The sequence below is a fragment of the Plecotus auritus genome (assembly GCF_963455305.1).
Source record: "Plecotus auritus genome assembly, chromosome: 6".
Classification (NCBI taxonomy): domain Eukaryota; kingdom Metazoa; phylum Chordata; class Mammalia; order Chiroptera; family Vespertilionidae; genus Plecotus; species Plecotus auritus.
The window spans coordinates 58,352,129-58,373,525 of NC_137773.1; the positions used below are offsets into that span (position 1 = coordinate 58,352,129).

Consider the following 21,397-nt stretch of genomic DNA (forward strand, 5'->3'; position numbering starts at 1 on the left):
GGCAGAAGTGGTTAGAGGCAATCATGCAGACAGGCAGTCAAGCGGTTGGGAGCCAGCAGTCCTGGATTGTGAGGGGGACATCCCCAGAGGGGTCCCAGATTGGAGAGGGTGCAGGCTGGGCTGAGGGACACCCCCATCCAGTGCACGAATTTCATGCACTGGGCCTCTAGTATATATATAAATGAGTGATGAAAATAACATGTTAAAATTATTTTATGTACTCATTCTATATACATATACAAGTGTATAATATTTTGTTATTCTTGTCATTGTATACTCTTTCACCAATTTATCACACTTTATAAAGCCATTGTCTTAAAAGGAGTCCCCCACATAAGACCCCATATAACCAAAGCAATATTGTGGAAAAACAAAGCTAAAGGCATCACACATCCTGATTTCAAACTATATTATAAAGCTATATAATCAAAACAGTATGATATTTCATAAAAACAGACTCATAGTTCAATGGAACAAAATAGATAAACTAGAAAATAACCTACACATGTATGATCAATTAATTTATAACAAAGGAGACAGGAATATTGCAATGGGAAATTATGTTGGGGAAGATGGAGAGACATATGCAAAATAATAAAACTGGACCACTCACAATACACAAATATTAACTCAAAATGAATTAAAGACTTGAATATAAGACTTGAAACACTAAAACTCCTAGAAGAAAACATAGGGAATAAACTCCTTGCCATAGATCTCAGCAATTATTTTTTTAATTTGACACCAAAAGCAATGGCAACAAAAGAAAAAGTAAACAAATGGGAGTACATCAGACTAAATAGCTTCTGCACAGCAAAGGAAACCATCAACAAAAGGAAAAGGAAACCTACCAAATAAGATAAAATAATTGCAAAACATATATTTGTTAAGGGTTAATATCTAAAGTTTATAAAGAATACATACAACTCAATAACAATTCAACTTAAAAATGGGTAGGTGGGTATAAATAGACATTTTTCCAAAGAAGATATATAGTTGGCCAACAGGTAGATGGAAGGTGCTCAAAATCACTAATCATCAGGGAGTTCAAATCAGAACCACAATAAGATATCAACTCATAACTGTCAAAATGCCAAGCATCAAAAAGTCAAGAAAAAAACAAGTGTTGGAATAAATGTTGAGCAAAGCAAAGCCTATGTACTATGTAAATTGGTTCATCTACTATGGAAAACAGTATGGAAGTTCCTCAAGAACATAAAAACAGAATTACAATATGTTCCAGCAATTCCACTTCTGGGTATTTATCCAAAGAAAATGAAAACGCTAACTCGGAAATATATATATGTACCCCCCATATTCATTGCAGCATTATTTACAATAGCTAAGAAATGGAAGTAACCTAAGTGTTCATCAACAAATGATTGGATAAAGATGTGTTATATATATCTATAATAATAAAAGCGTAATATGCAAATTAAAATGGATGTCCTTCTGGACAACCTTCCAGAGAAAGCCGGGGCTGCAAGGGAAGCCTGGGTCCCGGGTGCTAGAGGGAAGCTGGTGTAGGCAGCTGGGGGAAGGAAGGCCTACTCTTTTTTTTTTTTTTTTTTTTTTTAATATATTTTATTGATTTTTTACAGAGAGGAAGGAAGAGGGATAGAGAGTTAGAAACATCGATGGGAGAGAAACATTGATCAGCTGCCTCTTGCACACCTCTTATTGGGGATGTGCCCGCAACCAAGTTACGTGCCCTTGACCGGAATCGAACCTGGGACCTTTCAGTCCGCAGGCTGATGCTCTATCCACTGAGCCAAACCGGTTTTGGCAGGAAGGCCTACTCTTGCAAGAATTTCGTGCATCAGGCCTCTAGTCCTGTCTAATAAAAGAGTAATATGCAAACTGACAATCACTCTAACACACAAGATGGCCACCCCCATGTGGACACAAGATGGCCGCCACAAGATGGCTGGCAGGAGAGGGCAGTTGTGGGTGATCAGGCCAGCAGGGGAGGGCAGTTGGGAGGGACCAGGCCTTCAAGGGAGGGCAGTTAGGGGTGTAGGGGTGACCGAGCTGGCAGAGGAGGGTAGTTGGGGGCAACCAGGCCTGCAGGGGAAGACAGTTTTTTGGGGGGGGATGAGGCCTGCAGGGGAGGGCAGTTGGGGAGGACCAGGCCTTCATGGAAGGGCAGTTGGGGGAACCAAGCCTGCAGGGGAGGGCAGTTGGGGGGGACCAGGCCTTCATAGAAGGGCAGTAGAGGGGAACCAGGCCAGCAGGGGAGGGCAATTAGGGGTGACCAGGCCTGCAGGGGAGGGCAGTTGGGGGTGACCAGGCCTGCAGGGGAGGACAGTCAGGGGCTACCAGGCTTGGAGGGGATGGCAGTTGGGGGCAATCGGGCCAGCAGGGGAGCAGTTAGGCATCAATCAGGCTGGCAGGGGAGTGGTTAGGGGGTAATCAGGCTGGCAGACAGAAGTGGTTAGGGGCAATCAGGCAGGATTGGGCCTAAACGAGCAGTCGGACATCCCTTGAGGGGTCCCAGATTGCAGAGGGTGCAGGCTGGGCTGAGGGACACCTCCTCCCCTGTGCACGAATTTCATGCACCTGGCCTCTAGAGTGTATATAATAGGATATTATTCAGTATAAAAATAAAGAAATCTTGCCATTGTGACAACATGGATGGATCTTGAAGTCATTATGCTGAGTGAAATAAATCAGACAGAGACAGACAAATACCATAAGATCTCACATATGTGTGGACACTAAAAAGCAAACAAGCAAGCAAACAAACAAAAAGTACCCCAAAAGCTAAACTCATAGATGAAGAGAACAAATTGCTGGTTGCCAGAGACAAGGAATGAGGAATAGGTGAAATGGGTGAAGGTGATTAAAAGGTACAAACTTCCAGTTATAAACTAAAACATGGGAATGTATTGTATAGCATAGTGACTACAGTATATGTGTAAGTTGCTAGGAGATTATATCTTAATAGTTCTCATCACAAGAAAAAAAAAATGTAACTACAAACAGTGATGAATATTAATTAGACTTATTGTGGTGATCATTTTGCAATATATACAAATATGGAATCACTATGTAGTACACCTGAAATTAATATATTGCTATCTTTCAATTATACTATCTCATAAAGAGGGGATATGCAAATTGACCATCACGGCATAACAAGATGGCTGCACCCACAGCAGAGGCAAGAATCCCGTAACACAAGATGGCTGCACCCACAGCAGAGGCCGAGTTCCCATAACAAGCCTTAACAAGCAATCAGCAGGGACCTGAGGCTGCATGGTGCTGGGCCGGGGCAAGGGACCTGAGGCAGCGCCTCCCGCCCCAGCGCCAGGCCGGGGGACCTCAGGCCGTTCCCCCCCACCTGTGGGGATTGACGGGGGACCTCAAGGTGTGCCTCCTGCCCTGGCCCGAGGGACCTGAGGCTGCACCCCCCGCCCTGGTGCCAGGCAACCTGAGGGTCTGGATCTAGCCCAATGGGGGTGGAGCCGGCTGGGTCTGGGTCTTGCGTGATTTCGAGGTATACACGGGTGGGCGATTTTGAGGTACATGTGGGTAGTTCCCATGGCGCACCCCAGACTCTGACAGGAGGAAGATTTCATATACATTTTACTAATTTTCTTTCATCTCTGACACTTCTATTATAGAGAAAGGGCAAATAGCAACATTAAAATATTTCCTCTAATTAATTCCCTTTTAATGTGCACGAATTTCATGCACTGGGTCACTAGTATATTAATAAAAACCATTCTAGGTTATGCAGGAATATTAAAAAAATTCTTACAGCAAAGTTATTCCTCACATCTGGACTTTCCCCTGCTCTTCCCTTTGCTTACAACACTGTCTTCTATTCTTTGCTTAGCAACTTTTACCTATTCTGCAAGAACATACTCATATATCATTATCTTTATAAAACCATTTCTAATACTGCTAGATGTAATCATTCTCTTTTATACTTAACTAGAGGCCCAGTGCACAAAATTCGTGCATGGAAGGGGGAGTCCTTCAGCCCGGCCTGCACCCTCTTACAATCTGGGACCCCTCAGGAGATGTCCGACTACTGGCAGTTGGACAACCCTCTTGCAATCTGGAATCGCTGGCTTCTAACCACTCGCCTCCCTTCCTGCCTGCCTCATTACCCCTAACCACTCTGCCTGCCTGCCTTATCACCCCTTACCACTCGCCTGCCTGCCTGATCGCACCTAACCTCTCACCTGCCTGCCTGATCGCCCCTAACCACTCTGCCTAACTGCCTGATCACTCCTAACCACTCTGCCTGCGTGCCTGATCACCCCTAACCACTCGCTTGACTGCCTGATCACCCCTAACTGCTTCTACCTTGGTCTCTGCTGCTGTGGCTTCGTCCAGAATCACGTCTGGAAAGTCGTTCGGCTGTCTGGTCTAATTAGCATATTATGCTTTTATTATTATAGATTGCTTTTATTATATCAATGACCTTGTAATCACTGAATTTTTTCTATGACTATTCATTGAGAATAATATTACCCTTACATGCTTAAGAGAAACATAGTGGTTCTACAGCTACAGTAACAAGTTGGTACTAAAACTTGTTTTTAATCCTCTTTAATCAAACCATTATACTTTTATAGCCACAGTGACAAGGAACCCCTAGAACAAGTAGTAAAGCTGTTTTATCAACCAGTGACACATCACCTCATTAAGCACACTTCTGAAAGCCAACCAATCAGTAAGAGATCTGACTTCTGAAGTTAAACAATGAACAAAGCTTCATTCTAGTAACAGTTTTTAAGGCAGGTCCATCGGCAACTCAGTCTTTCCTGAGTCACTACACTCTGAATCTTGTCATTTCATTCTCACTGCTAAAAGCCACTAATCGTCCAGCCAGCATGGCTCAGTGGTTGAGGGTCGACCTGTGAACCAGGAGATCATGGTTTGATTCCTGGTCAGGTCACATGACTGGGCTGTGGGCTGGATCCCCAGTGTGGGGCATGCAGGAGGCAGCCAATCAGTGATTCTCTCTCATCACTGATGTTTCTATTATCTCTCCCCTTCCTTCCCCTCTGAAATCAATAAAAAATATATTGAAAAAAATAAAATAAAAGCCACTAATCAGTTACTTACATGCTTCATAACAAAGGACACCCAAACTAGAAGCCTAAACAAACAAACAAATAATTGTCTCATTGAGTTTCTGAGAGATAGGAATCTGGAGTGAATTTTCTGGGTTGGTCACATCAGGGTCTCTCATGGAGTTGCAATCAAGCTGTCACTGGAGCTATAGCGATAGGAAGGACTGATGGGATAGAGGCTCCACTTCCATGTTTCATTGTTCACATAGACCTCAGTTCCTCACTGGCTGTAGGCACATGCCCTCAGTTCATCAGCACATAGACCTCTAAGCACAGCTACCCAAGTATCTTCATGCCATGACAGCTAGCTTGCTGAGTAGCTTATCCAACAGAGAGCAAGGCAAAAGCCACACAATCTTTTACGTCCTACCCTCAGAACTGACATACTATTGTTACCACTGTGCTTTTTTTGGAAACGAAGACCAACCCTGATACAATGTGCATGATTTCTACAAAAGCATGAGTACCAAGATGCATAGAACATTGGGGCCATACTGTAGGCTGGCTATGTCTCTTCCCCAAAACCCTATATAATATCAACAGCTTACTTGGCTCACATAAACTGTTTAACCAGCATAAATCTTGCTAAATTCAGCTTTGAGTTTTTATTTTCACAAATTGAGTGTTGCTATCATCCCTTGTCATTTAGAGATGCTCTTCCTTTTAAAGATCCTCATTTGGGAGAATTCTATTTGACCCAGAGACCACTAGGAGTGTCCATTGGGATTGATTGAACCAAAACCATGATAGTGCTTTAGACCTGACAAAATATGAACATTTCTAAGGCAGAAATTAAGCTTTAGTTATTTCTCAAAAATTTTTTGACAAGCATATAGTAGACACTCAATGCTTGTTGAATAAACAGATGCAGAGGTTAAATAATAAAACATTATTTTTACACTTTTCATTTTACGAAGTTCAGCAGAAACATACTGAGTGGTAGATTATTGAAAATGTGCTACTCACATTTCCTGTAACTTATAGACTGGATGCTGCATCTTCTTCCTTAATGCTTCCGACCTGCTTGGTGAAACTGGGGCTGGTGAAATGGGAGACACACTGATTCTATCATTGAAGTCCAAGAAAACATGGACCTCTCATAGAACACATTCTCTTCATTAAGTGTGAAAGACTTACTTGATTAGAATTTTCAATAACTTGACCATAGTTGAAAACTTTATCCAGATACAATATACCATTCAATTTTATCTTTCTGATGATTCCTGTGAGTATACCGAATAGTAAAAAATTTAAACAACTAAACCATCTAAAAATCAAATGACCTTTTCCCACCAGCAATTGCACTTATAGGAACACAATCACATCATTTGGCCTTAACAAAGAAAATCACAGGGACATTACAGAACATGTAAGTGGAGGCTGCTGGCAGTTTATAGTTGCTAAAAAGGGAGAGCAACAGGTATATAGCCAAGCAACTTTACAAGTCCAGTTGAATTTAAAATATAGTTTTCAGTGACTACGTTATTTTCCTTAAGCAAGCAGATACTTCATCGGCAGAGCAAGGCATCGCATATTTCAATTTATACAAATTATAATAGACCATAAATAAATAAAAAGTAAAATACATGGAGCTTCTTTCAGATTAGGATAATCCTAAAAGAACGAATTCAAAACAACTTAGCTCTGACAAGAGTAAAAATGTTGATATTCTACGGAAAAATCAGGACAAGTCAGGATAAAATGATGAATAGAAATCTAAGTAACTGCTGAGATGAAAAGTTTTTAAAAGTACAAAACATAAGCAGAACATGTCGCAGCTGGGTTATATCCACAATAAATCCAACATATTTGATTATCATATCTTATTTTGAGTTCCATAGCTTAAAAGAAATGATAAATTTTCAGAAATACTTAGAGAGAAATTCCAAATACTTTAAGGATTAGAAAGAGGGCTTCTGAGGAATAATATTTTAAGTGATCAATTTTAGAGAAAAGACAGATTCTTACTAATCAATGCATACCCTTTATTTTGTGGATTGTAAAAAACTTACAACTATAATGAATGCTATATAAGAAAAGAAAGTCTTATATTGCAAAGTAGAAAATTCTAAGAGAGGAGATCATCAAATATCAGTCTTGACTGTCAAGGAGAATTGCACAATTGCCAATTTTTAAAGATGGGATTATCATTTGGCTAATGCACATCAGCTCTGGCCGAAAGCAGCAGAATAAAGCTAATGCCATAAAAAGACACCTTGTAGTTTTTTTAACGGGCAACAAAACAGTGATAGGCCAGGAAAGCAGGTCCAGTATTAATTACATAAATTAAATAACCATATGTTATAAAGGTAAATAAAATTTACTATATCAAGTAAATGATATATAAAAAATAAGTGCTAGAAAATTAGAGGTCTATGCTCATTATTCAGGATCTGGACAAATTAGAAAACCTTACAATAACATGGTTTCAGTTAAGAATGGACCATTAGTTTAAATAATTTAATGATTCATGTGTATTCCCTAAATTATTCCACTGAAAGATAATGGCTGACCTACCCCTTTCAAGGTATTCCCATTACAATTCCAGGAGTTCTTTAATATAATCTAAAGCTTCCAGGTTGAAAATCCACCAAAGTCACAAAAACTTTATGGAGGAGAGAAACAAGTTCAGTGTATTTTGGACAAGACAGAAAACCAGGGGAACTCAAGGAGAGACAACTGATAAGCAAGGATAACCAAAGACAAGTTAAAAGATGAGCTTCCCATGATAGCCTTTCCAAAAATAAGTTTGACAAGACCTATGTTCCTGGAAAAAATATTTAAAATATTTTTTTATATTGTGGGTGTTTAAGATGATATAATAACATTATGATTCAGAAGAAAAAAACTGTGCCTATTAACCAATTTTAAATGATGATTGCGACATTCCAGTTATATTCAAGCTACTGTTCTAGGGATTATGGAATTTACTGAATATTTTTACAGTATGCCTGGCCCTAAAACTATATAAGTTGTTAGTAAGTCATGCCATTTATAGAGCATTCAGTAACTCTATTAACTACTCCTCAGTTCTTGCTGATGATACATCTCTAAATCTACAGAGTGAAATCAATAAATAGGAGGCCCTACATTGTGGAGTACTAATGATGGAACACATAATAAATTCCCAGAGCTATCTTCACTAAAACGCTATAGTCAAGGAGTTATTGAGTTTCAGAAAGCACTCTGTGTAATAGACTGATGTTTCTCAAGGCAAATGCTGCAAACTCTCTTGTCAATCAATTTAATAACAACTGTAATTCAAAAAGGTGGTCACTTGCTAAAAAGGGAAAAGATAAGTTTAAACCCTCCAAAGATGGAGTCCTCAAGTCACAATGTAATGCCACTTGCATAGAGGCTTTATATTTATTTTATTCAAACCAAATGTTCACAAATAGGCTCTAAACAGTGAACACAATTTTTAAAAAATGATATGGTTTATGTTCTGGTAATTTTCAGGTAGAAAATTGCAAAGAGAAAATAATTGCAACCAGAGTATTGATTCATTTTACAGAACCTAAGGACTTTGACATTCATTTTCACAATTTTCTTGCTTTCTTTCCCCTCTCTTCTAGGCTATCTATTAGAACTGAGCACTTAAATATACTTTTATATTTACTGGCCCAATAAGAGTGCATTAAATTTGTGACTCTGTAGTAAGTTCTAAAATGCTAGTTTTAAAACTTAAGGAGAAATCACCTTGCAAAAATATTATCACAGTACAGATTTCCCAGAAGGGAGGACAGGGGTAGGAAGAGATCAACCAAAGAAGTTGTATGGACCCATGGACCAGGAGGTGGGAAGAGATCAACCAAAGAAGTTGTATGGACCCATGGACCCAGACAACAGTGTGGTGAAGGCCAGGGCAGGTGGTGGAGGCAGGCTAGAAAGCTAGAAGGAATCAGTGTGTGTGTGTGTGTGTGTGTGTGTGTGTGTGTGTGTGTGTGTGTGTGTGTGTGTGTGTGTGTGTGTGTGTGTGCGCGCGCGCGCGCGCGCTGGCGCGCGCGCGCGCGCGAGGGGGAGGGGGAGGGGGAGGGGGGGAGGAAGGAGACATACGTAATACTTTCAACAATAAAGATTTAATAAACAATAAATAAATACATAAAATGCTAGTTTTAAAACTCAAAGAGAGATCATCTTGAAAAAATATTTGCAGAGAGAGAAAGACATCGATGTGAGAGAAAAACATTGATCAGTTGTCTTCAGTACATACCCCGACCAAGAACTGAATCCACAATCTAGGTATGTGCCCTGATCAGATTTCAAAATACAGATTTCACTATCTTAGACCTTGGCTCAGTGGATAGAGCGTCGGCCTGCGGACTGAGGGGTCCCGGGTTCGAGTCCGGTCAAGGGCATGTACTTTGGTTGTGGGCACATCCCCAGTGGGAGGTGTGCAGGAGGCAGCTGATCGATGTTTCTCTCTCATCGATGTTTCTAGCTCTCTATCTCTCTCCCTTCCTCTCTGAAGAAAAAAATAAAAAATAAATTTATGTTTTCAGCTTTATTTTTATTATTATACTTAAGAACACATGGGAAGCATCGACCAGACTGTCAAACCTCAGAGGGAAGGTAGGGGAGGGTGGGGGTAAGGGGAGAGATCAACTAAAGGACTTGTATGCATGCATATAAGCCTAACCAGTGGTCACGGACAACAGGGGGGTGGGGGCATGTGTGGGGTGGGGTTTGGTATGGGAATGGGGGGATGCAAACAAGAAAAAAAACAAGGTCAGAGAGTCTGGGTGAGCCTGGATGTCTGGCTGCAGCACAAAGAAGCCATAATATTCATCTCTGATCAGGGGAAAAGTCACCATCACCATCACATCACCATTTTCACCAACCTTTATTAAATACCTACTGTGTGCTAAGGGGAAAAAAAAGTACACATGAAAACTGCACATATTTAAAGTAGATAATTTAATGAATTTTGACATATGTGTACATCCATGAAACCATCACCACAATCAAAATAATAAATATTTGTTACCTCCACATTTTAGAATTCATCATGTCTCACTTCTACTCCCAAACCCCATTCCCAGATATCTACAGATGTGTTTCTGTCAAATGGTTTAGTTTGTTTGCATTTTCTAGACTTTTATGTAAATAGAATCATACACTTGCACTTTTTTTTTTAAAAGCAAATTTGGCCTCTTTCACTCAGCATAATTCTTTTGAGATTCTGCCATGTTATACCTGCATCAATAGTGTCAATAGTTTGTTCTTTTATATTGCTGAGTAGTATTTTACATGGATATGTCACAATTTGTTTATCCTTTTACCTGTAGATGGGCATTTGAGTTGTTTTTACTTTGGGATTTTTACCAAAAATGTATCTACAAATACTCATGCATAAGTATTTGTATGGACACATACTTTCTTTTCTCTTGGGCAAATTTCTAGGAGTGCTAGGGCTGGGTCATATAAAAGGTATATGTTTAACTTCTTAAGAAAGTGTCAAACTAGTTTGCAAAGTGTTTTTTACCATTTTGCATTTGCAATGGCAAACATTAGAATTCTAATTGCTGCACATCCCTGTCAACACTTGGTGTGTTGTTGTTTTCTTCTTCATTTCAGCCATTACTATAGGTGTGTAGTGGTATCCCACTGTTTTAATTTACATTTCCCTATGACTAGTAAATAATGACTAATAAATAACAGGACAACTTTTTTTTTTACTTGTTTGCTATTCATATATATTCTTTTCTCTTTTTATTTTGTATTGATTTTTTAAATGTTATTCACAGTAATAGTCACTCTTTTTGGTACATAGTTTGTTTTGACTAATTTTTAGTCAAGAGTCATGTAATGCTGCCATGATCAAGATACAAAACAGTTCCACTAACCTAAGAACCCTCTCTGCTGTCTCTTTATAGTCAAACCCTCCCACTAGCCTAAGTCCTGGTAATCACAGGGTTGATCACTGTATATATATCCTCACCCAAGGATATGTTTACTGATTTCTGAGAGAGAGAGAGAGAGGGGAGATGAGAGGAAAACATTGATCAGTTGTCTCCCGTACATACCCTGACCAGGGATTAAATCCACAACCTAGGTATGTGCCTTGACCAGGAATTGAACCTGCCACCTTTTAGGTACACAAAACCAAGTTCCAATCAACTGAGCAACCCGGCCAGGGCCTTATATTTGTTTGTTTGTTTGTTTGTTTGTTTTTTATTGTTGATACGATTACAGATGTCCTCCATTTTCTCCACCTAGCCTTATAGTTTTACTTCTTCCAAAGTGTCACTGAAATGGAATCAATATGTAGCTTTTGAGCTAGGCTCCTTTCACATGATGTGATATATTTAAAATGCATCCATGTTTTTGTGTATATCAATAGTTCATTCCTTTTCATTGCTGAGAAGTATTTCATTGTATAGATGTAACAGCTTTGATTATCCATTCACTAGTTGAAGAATATCTGTGCTGTTTTCAGCCTTTGGCAATTATGATTAAAGGACTCTCAACACTTGATAAAAATTTGAACAGTCACTTCACTAAAGAAGATATATAAATGACAAATACATGGAGGGATGCTTAATATCAATGAGAGAAATGCAAATTAAATCACAATGGAACACCAATTCATAACTATTACAAGGACTAAATTAGAAAGACTGATTTATCCAAGTATTGATGGAGCTGAGGAGTTAATGCAACTCTCACAATTCTGCTGAGGAAGAATATTAAATGGTATAACCACTTTAGAAAACAGTTTAATGAAGAGGAAGGCAAAGGTATTTCTATACAAAGTTCAATATGTGAATGTTAATGGCAACTTTCCTTATAGAATCACTTTAAAACAACAATTCAAGTGTTCATCATCAGGTGAATACATGAACACAGTATGGTTCCATTATTCTATTGGAGGCATCAAAGTATAAAGCAACCACTTTTTAAAATGCAGGTATAATATTTAAGAACTAAAGAGAATATGTTATACAGAGTATGTATCACCTCACATTATCTAAGTGACAAATTAGAGTTGTATAGAGTGAAGAATCATTTTTTTTTCACTATAAAAGGAAATAATATGGTTCAGTATCTTACCTATATATTTGTAGCCTTCTTCCCCATCTACTGTGGGTCTTAGCCAAGTTGACTTAAGTCTCCTATTATCTTTCACATGGGCACCTTGGGGAGGATAAAGTGTAAATAACATTTCAACTGCATTGGACTTCTTGACGATTTCAGAATATTTTTCACGGTCATCTGTAAAAAAAAAGAGAGGTAATATTAATTTTTTAGACATTCCTACAAAATGCCTAAAGTGATTCTTTTAAGGGATACAAATTAAAACTATTTAATAATTTGAGTGCGAATGATTATGTTAACAACATGGGTTTTCCACAGTCAAAGATACTTCACCAAAAACCTTACCGTTCAGATCATTCCTAGCAAAAATTAAGAAGTAAGGGGTTTACTAAAAGGATCTTCAAACACTATCAGTTAAAGCAGTTTTATTAGTAGCTATAGAAAAAAGTAAGATACCAATGAACAGCATTTATATTCTGTGTACTATAGCATAACCATATATATTTTGTAATTGCCATTAAACAATGAAATCCAATTAACTATGAAAAAATATTGAGTGAATGTAGAGTTCTATAAACTGAAATTGCTAAAAGAATTAATATCCCTAGCCTGTGATCCAGTAATACATATACAAATATTTATATAGCACTTACTATATTCTAAGGAGTTTTCCAAATGCTTTAAAACATTATCACATTTAATTTTCAAAGTACATCTATAAGGTAGATCCTATTATAATTTCCATTTCACATGAAGAATTTGAGGCCCAGATAAATTAAATAACTTGCCTAAGTATTTTAGTCTGTAAATGATGCAATTAGGATTTGAATTATCAAAGGAAGCTCTTATTTGTAAACAAAAGCTTGTCAACCAAACATGACCTGAATTAACAAGTAGATGAGGAAACTAGAATTAAAAAATAATTTGAATAGACTGAAAAAAATCTTTGGTGTATGGCCCTTGGGCCTCCAGTTTATAATTTCAGTGTGTAGTTGATAAGCCACTGTCCTAAAATTCAACAAGGCAGGCTCATGAACAGTTCATTCAATGTGATTAACCTAGAAACATTTAAAGGAAAAGAAGGTGCTCTGCCTCTGTCCTTGAGATAGTGGCCACTCCCTATGTCAGCTCTTTTCAATTCATAGGATTCTTTTTATCCTTAGTAGCCAATCATAGTTACTCTAATCGCTATTATAATTAACAATTCTTAATATTAAACTTTACCTGCTCAAATTACTGTGTAGTTTTTCTATTTCCTATTTTGACTCTGACTAATACAGACAGATTCAGAGTCTATATTTTGAACCCCTATTAACATCCTGTGAAATATTAAACAAATCAATTTATTTCCAGGTGACAATACTGACCTCATATGGTAATTGTTAGAATTAAGTGATATAAGATATATAAAACATTTATACCACCATGTCCACAAATAGTAGAGAAATATGTTGCTAGTTTTCATCCAGTAAATTATCTATCCTATCTAATAAAAGAGTAATATTCAAATTGACCATCACTCCAACACACAAGATGGCTGCCCCCATGTGGTCAAAGATGGCTGCCCCCATGTGGACACAAGATGGCTGCCACAAGATGGCCAGCAGGGGAGGGAATCTGGGAGGGATCAGGCAAGCAGGGGAGAGCAGTTGTGAGCAATCAGGCCTGCAAGGGAGGGCAGTTGGGGGTGATCAAGCCTGCAGGGGAGGGCAGTTAGGGGTGACCAGGCTGGCAGAGGAGGGAAGTTGAGGGCAACCGGGCCTGCAGGGAAGGGCAGTTGGGGGGGACCCAGGCCTGCAGGAGAGAGCAATTGCGGAGGGGGGAGAGGACCAGGCCTGCAGGGAAGGGCAGTTAGGGGTGACCAGACCTGCAGGGGAGCAGTTAGGCATCAATCAGGCCGGCAGGGGAGTGGTTAGGGGGTGATCAGGCTGGCAGGCAGAAGCGGTTAGGGGCAATCAGGAAGGCAGGCAGGCAAGCAGTTGGGAGCCAACAGTCCTGGATTGTGAGAGGGATGTCCGACTGCCCGTTTAGGCCCGATCCTACTGGGACATCCCTGGAGGGGTCCCAGATTGGAGAGGGTACAAGCTGGGCTGAGGGACACACATCCCCATGCATGAATTTCATGCACCGGGCCTCTAGTATATACATAAAAGTCTAAGCGACAGGCTGACTGGCCAACCGGCCAACCAGTCAGTAGCTATGACATGCACTGACCACCAAAGGGCAGATGCTCAATGCAGGAGCAGAAACCATAGGCATGGAAACATGGAACAGACTGATGAATCTCAGAGGGAAGGTGAGAGGGGTGGGGAGGGCGGGAAGAGATTAACCAAAGATCTTATATGCATACTAGAGGCCTGGTGTACGTATTCGTGCACCGGTGTGGTCCCTTGGTCTGGCCCAGTGGTCAGCAAACTCATTAGTCAACAGAGCCAAATATCAACAGTACAACAATTGAAATTTCTTTTGAGCTCTAACTGATTTGGCTCAGTGGATAGAGCATTGGCCTGCAGACTGAAGGGTCCCAGGTTCGATTCCGGTCAAGGGCATGTACCTTGGTTGCAGGCACATTCCCAGTAGAGGGTGTTCAGGAGGCAGCTGATCGATGTTTCTCTCTCATCGATGTTTCTAGCTCTCTATCCCTCTCCCTTCCTCTCTGTAAAAAATCAATAAAATATATTTTTTAAAAAAAGAAGAAATTTCTTTTGAGAGCCAAATTTTTTAAACTTAAACTTCTTCTAACGCCACTTCTTCAAATTAGACTCGCCCAAGGCCATGGTATTTTGTGGAAGAGCCACACTCAAGGGGCCAAAGAGCCGCATGTGGCTCGCGAGCCACAGTTTGCCGACCATGGGTGTGGCCTGTGGGGATTGGGCTGAAACCAGCTCTCCAACATCCCCTGATGGGTCCTGGATTGCGAGAGGCCTCTAGTTTTAATAATAAAAAACAACAACTATGAGAGTTAGGAAATAAACTAGATTTATGTTCATTAGTTTTAAAGCACTGTATTTTCCATAAAGGCAAATATTCCCATTTCAGGCAAACTAAAATGACTACACTAAAATTTACGTAGTTGTAAATGTGGAACAGTCACTTTCTCTTAATGGCTAATCCTGACTGAAGACTAGACACACATGAAGTTGGTGGAGTGTTGAACTTCCTAGGATAACATAATATAGTGATAATGCTGGCATCAAACACACATGGAAGATTTCTAGGTCAGAGTTCTGCTAATGCTACCATCTGCCTTCAGGTAACACAAGCAGAGCCTTGGAACGTATATAAACAAGGCATTATGGCATTTTTGAATGATTGTACTTTTCATATAAGATCAAAGTTGATTACAAGTAAGCATTTTTCACTTTAGAAAACACAGCTTGCAAAACATGTTCTCTTCTTTTTATTTTATTGCATATGTCTTCCCAGGATAAAAACAGGAATTTAATTTTTGTTGCTCCTATTGATCATTTTTGTTATTTATGGAGTACATTCCTTTTAAGACACTGCTAAGTCAATATTGCCACACTGAATTTAGTTGTAATAATTCTGTTCTAAGAACTCAAAAAATTAAGAGCTCTTCCTTATCTCTTCTTCCCCAAGCCACATATGTAGTAAAAATCTGCAGATCTTAGATGTATGTGTGTGTCTAAGTGGTTCTGTGGCAAAAACTCACATGAAATATCCATTACTCTCTATCAGTCCCTGGTGGCCAAGTGGTTCATTCTCTTTACTGAGAGGTAGCAGCCGTGGTTGAGAGCAGAGGTCTTGGAGTTTCACTGCTTGGGTGTGAATCTGGATCTCCCCTTTACAAGCTGTGTGCCCTGAAACAAGTTAGCTAACCTTTCTTCAGCCCAGTATCACACACAACGCCCCCCGCCCCCACTCACAAACACACAAAATATCTCCACAATACAGTGTCATGAGGACTAAATGGGTTAATAGAAGTGAAGTTATTGGTTTGGAAGAACACGTCTATGGTCAGCATTACTTAAGTTAGTTATTACTATCATGATGATGCCCTTCACTTAACAGATGCTGCTATATACAGTCTCTATTCTACTTAGATAATAATAGCAGCTTCCTATCTCCTACCCCATTTTGCTTTTGCTTTAGACAGACAAGTGGAAAAGTGGGTGGGTGGTCGTCCTGAAGTCATTGCCCTTTCTATTCACTCCTACACTATTTTGGATGTTCTAAGGGTCAGTGGTTCCTGATGGATATTCATCAACATCCTTGGGAATTCTACCACTTTTGAAAGATTTTTGGTTAATCAGTTACTTATAGGCTCCTAGTGGGCATTCTGGTGGTCTTTCTTGTTATTATTATTAGCAATAAAAATAAAGAGAACATTTTGTTTCATCTAAGACATCACAGACGTTGATGGCCCCATCAGTTTACAGACCACTAAGAAATATAAAGGACTGCCAATTTAGCTATAGCATGCCATTAACGATAGAATGAAGCTCAATTTCAGACATTAAAACATGAAAATATATACCACAGGGTTAATAAAATAGGGTGAAATCTCAAGGGTTATTGCTCTCTTTACTTTTTCTCAATTATATTTATTGAAATTTGTGATTGTATTATGTATATTTTTTTATTTACTTAAGATCTGTTTCCCTCATAAACCTATTAGTTCCAGGCAGGTAATGTCCCTGGCTGTTTGCTAACCATTTGTATCTTCTAGCACCTAGCCCTATGTCTGATATTTAGAAATGGTCAATGAACGGCTTTTTAATAAACAACTAAACATAACCATAATTGGTAGTATTTATTGGGAGCTTAGTACATGACAGGCAGTGGGCTAAGCAGATTATATACATTAGCTAATTGAATCCTAAAATTTGTTGACAAATCCTATGAGTTAAATATTATCATAGTCATATGATAGCTCAAAATACTGAGGCGCAGAGAAGTTACAGAGGGTTTTTTTAGCTGATAACACCAGGATCAAATCTCAGTTCTTTCTAACTTCAGAGCCCGTTCTCTTAATGAGGGTGCCGCACTGCTTTACCAAGCATTTCCTGGTATCATGGGACTGCTAGCGGCTTCGTGGGCATGCTAGCCACCTGGCAGCTCTCCCTTGGAAGTCTTCTTCCCGTGTTCCTAAATCCTCCAGCTGCCCCTGTACCGTCTGCCAGGCAGCACTGTGTTTCCTCTCACAAAAGCAGCAGCTCAAACCTCTTCCCAGGCCGTTTTCTGATGCTTGTCTTCTCCACAAGAATTTACTTTGCAGAGGCTATTGAAGAGCCATCAGGTCAAAACTACTATTCATCAACTGATTATAACCTCTCAGTTTGCTAAGGACATAATCTAGTATAAAATCCAACAGCGTGACCTCTTTAGCCACCTCTAGTTTTCCTCTTCTTCTCAGATAAAGGAAGCTCATTATGTTTACTATTCAGAGAACCCAAAGATGGCCTTCCCTTCCACTCCCACACAGGGAGCCATACTGTTGTGTGAACCCATTGCTTTCCTCCTGCACAGCCTGAATTTGAATATTTGAGGCAGTGGTTCTCCTACTTGTACTTCAAAATTCAAAGTGATTTTTGAAAAAAATTATAAGTGGGGTCTTACTAATTGAGTTTATTTGTGTTTGGCAAGTGTTCAAGTTCCATGATTATTTTAACATTATTTAATGGTGTGTCTTTGACAGAAAATTTTGGAAGTACCAAAATAGCATAAGAAATCATTATTACTCTTAATATTTGTCAATCTTATATGCATGGTTTTTATTCAACTACATTCCCCAAGAAATCAATTAGAACGTGAGTACTTAAAAGGAAATTGGTAGCAGGTCATTCTAAGATAGGTAAAATATTTTCTATTAAAAATAATAGACTAGTACCTACTTTTTAAAAATGAAAAGATTATTAATAATCCTCTCCTATGTAATAAAAGCCTAATATGCAAATTGACCAAATAGCAGAACGACCGGTGGAACAACCAGTCACTATGATGTGCACTGACCACCCAGGGGCAGATGCTCAACGCAGGAGCTGCCCCCAGCCTGCAGGCCCCAGGCCAGCCAAGGCAGGTGTCAGCAGGGGGCCCCCTGATTGCCCAGCAGAGGGAGGCAACCTGTGGCAGTGAGGGGCAGGGCCAGTGAGCAGGTGGCACCAGGCTAGCCAAGGTGGGTGCCAGCAGGGACTCCCCGATCGCCCTGCTGGTCGCCCCACAGATGGGCCCTGATCTCTGGCCAGGCCTAGGAACCCTACCTGTGCACGAATTTCATGCACTAGGCCTCTAGTTAGGAAATAAACAAAATTGTCAATTTTCCATTCTAACATGATAAAAAGAAAGACCATCTGTTATTACAATTGTTTCTTTCTAAAATTATTTTTAAAGGATATTTTAACACTAAAAATGCATGAGTAACGCAATCTCAGATGGAAGGACAGTACTTTACAGTGAATGATGAGAACCTTGAGCTTACAGGATTTTTGAGTGTTAGTTTCTTCCTAATGGGCCTTCCCTCCACCACACAAACTCTAGCACAGACACAATAGTTCCAAAGGGCATGTTTAAAATTGTTGAGTTCAGCCAAAACCGGTTTGGCTCAGTGGATGGAGCGTCGGCCTGCGGACTGAGGGGTCCCGGGTTCGATTCCGGTCAGGGGCATGTAACTTGGTTGCGGGCACATCCCCAGTGGGAGGTGTGCAAGAGGCAGCTGGTCGATGTTTCTCTCTCATCGATGTTTCTAACTCTCTATCCCTCTTCCTTCCTCTCTGTAAAAGATCAATAAAATATATTTAAAAAAAAAAAAAATTGTTGAGTTCAGGGCCAGGCCTAAGTGTATCAGGAAGAGTTAGGTGGCTAACAAAGCTTTACTAGTGACCTTGAGTTAATTAAACAGAATGGCAGACCTTGTTATTGAAGTAAATTATTAACAAGTATTTACAAGTACAGGCAGAAATACCCTAATCCTTTACCTTAGCCTAATAACTTATTGTATTATTATGTAACTAAATTTATCACCAAGGAGAAAATATATTTTATAGTCTTCATACAAACACAAAGTTTAAAGCCTAAAAACAATGGTGACAGACAATGGAGGTTTTCTGCCATTGTGAATATTATGCATTCATTAAAATGCTCATTTCTCCCTCATGGGCCAAAGACCAGTCACATGAGGATTTCAGTATGGGGTTATAAAATGTGAGTTTGAACTGGTGGTCAAATAATCTATAACCTACTATAAAAACTAATTTCTAAACATTCTACTGTTAATATTTTTCCCTGTTTAGCTATAGTTTACACTGTATCCTTTTCTTTGATTTGAAAAAAAGTGAATGTCATACTTTTTTGTCATTCCATTTTTATCTGAGCTTTTTCTATTTATTAGTAAATTTCAAAGGATACCAATTTATCAGTATGAAAAATCATATATGTCTTGAACAAAGGAAAGTGAATCTAGAGCATTTCCATATCTACAAAATTTTCTTTTTAAAACATCATTGAAGAAGGAGGGAAACATTGAGATTCAAAACCAAAGGGCAAAATGATTAAGAAGTCAGTTAAACAATATGCCACTGGATGATATAACCAGTAAAAATAAATGCATGGGCCATTACTCCTTTATATTACAATTAAATGCTGACATTACTTAATACAAAGAGGAGCAAAAATGTTCATTAACATTTGAATGAGAGTAAATATTACATACTAAGGAAATGAATTTATTTAAAAATGTGTTAAAGTATAGCAAACTTTCCTACTTTTAAATCCTCTCAGGTCATGAAAACAGGTATACTGGTATATTGCTATTTTTTCTAGAATGTTCTTCACTATATAATTCAAAGGTTAAATGTGTGAAAATTGTGTCCTTCATACGTATCCTTATAAATCCAATCAACATTCTATTATAAAATAGAAAGTTAGGGGATTGTAGTCATTTGATTGTTCAATAATATAAGCACAATTATTTCTTTTTTTTAAATTTCAAATAAATCTTTATTCAGATTATTACAGGTGTTCCTTTTTTTTCCCCCATAGCTCCCCTCCACCTGATTCCCCACCCCACCCCATGCCCTTATCCCCCGCCACTGTCTTCATCCATAGGTGTAAGATTTTTGTCCAATCTCTTTCCACACCCCTCATACCCCCTTCCCCCTGAGAATTGTCAGTCCACTCCCTTTCTATGTCCCTGATTCTATTATATTCACCAGTCCATTCTGTTCTTCAGATTTTTTATTCACTTGATTTTTAGATTCACTTGTTGGTAGGCATGTATTTGATGTCATTTTGTTGTTCATAATTTTTATCTTTACTTTTTTCTTCTTCCTCTTCTTAAAGAATACCCTTCAGCATTTTATATAATCCTGGTTTGGTGGTGATGAACTCCTTTAGCTTTTTCTTGTCTGTGAAGCTCTTTATCTGACCTTCAACTCTTAAAGATAGCTTTGCTGGGTAGAGTAATCTTGGTTGTAGGTTCTTGCTGTTCATCACTTTGAATATTTCTTGCCACTCCCTTCTGGCCTGCATAGTTTCTGCCGAGAAATCAGCTGACAGTCGTATGGGTGCTCCCTTGTAGGTAACTAACCGTTTTTCTCTTGCTGCTTTCAAGATTCTCTCTTTGTCTTTTGCCCTTGGCATTTTAATTATGATGTGTCTTGGTGTGGTCCTCTTTGGATTCCTCTTGTACGGGGTTCTGTGCGCTTCCTGAACTTGTAAGTCTATTTCTTTCACCAGGTAGGAAAAGTTTTCTGTCATTATTTCTTCTAATAGGTTTTCAATATTTTGCTCTCTGTCTTCTTCTGGCACCCCAAAAATTCGGATGTTGGTACGCTTAAAGTTGTCCCAGAGGCTCCTTACACTATCTTCATATTTTTGGATTCTTTTTTCTTTTTGTTTTTCTGGTTGGGTGTTTTTTGTTTCCTCATATTTCAGATCTTTGGTTTGATTCTTGGGGTACGTTGATCTACAGTTGAGATTCTGTATATTCTTTATTTCAGACAGTGTATGCTTAATTTTTGACTGGTCCTTTTCCATATTTTTGGCATTCTCATTAAGATCCTTAAAGGTCTCACTAAGTTCCTCAGCAGTTTTTAGAAGATTCTTGAGTAACCTTATAAATGTGGTTCTGAACTCTATGTCATCCAGTAGTTTGCTTTCCTCCATTTCTTTCATTCGGGACATGTTTCTTTGTCTCCACATTTTGCTGCTTCCCTGTGTTGATGGAGTGGCTTTGTGTGGTAGGTGACCTATAGGGGCCAGTAGCTCAGCCTCCCCAATCACCTGAGGTGGACACTCTTGATACACCCCTT

The 21,397-nt window shown here is 39.1% G+C and overlaps 1 protein-coding gene across 1 annotated transcript in view; it reads right to left on the bottom strand.

Moving 5' to 3' along the window:
* IQCM (IQ motif containing M) overlaps nt 1-21,397 on the bottom strand; it is a gene marked incomplete at both ends in the record, with an annotated part of 135,192 nt that overhangs the window by 53,532 nt on the left and 60,263 nt on the right. The window contains one exon of the mRNA XM_080675392.1: nt 12,144-12,305. Coding sequence (XP_080531518.1) covers nt 12,144-12,305 — 162 coding nt within the window. The remainder of the gene's footprint in view (nt 1-12,143; nt 12,306-21,397) is intronic.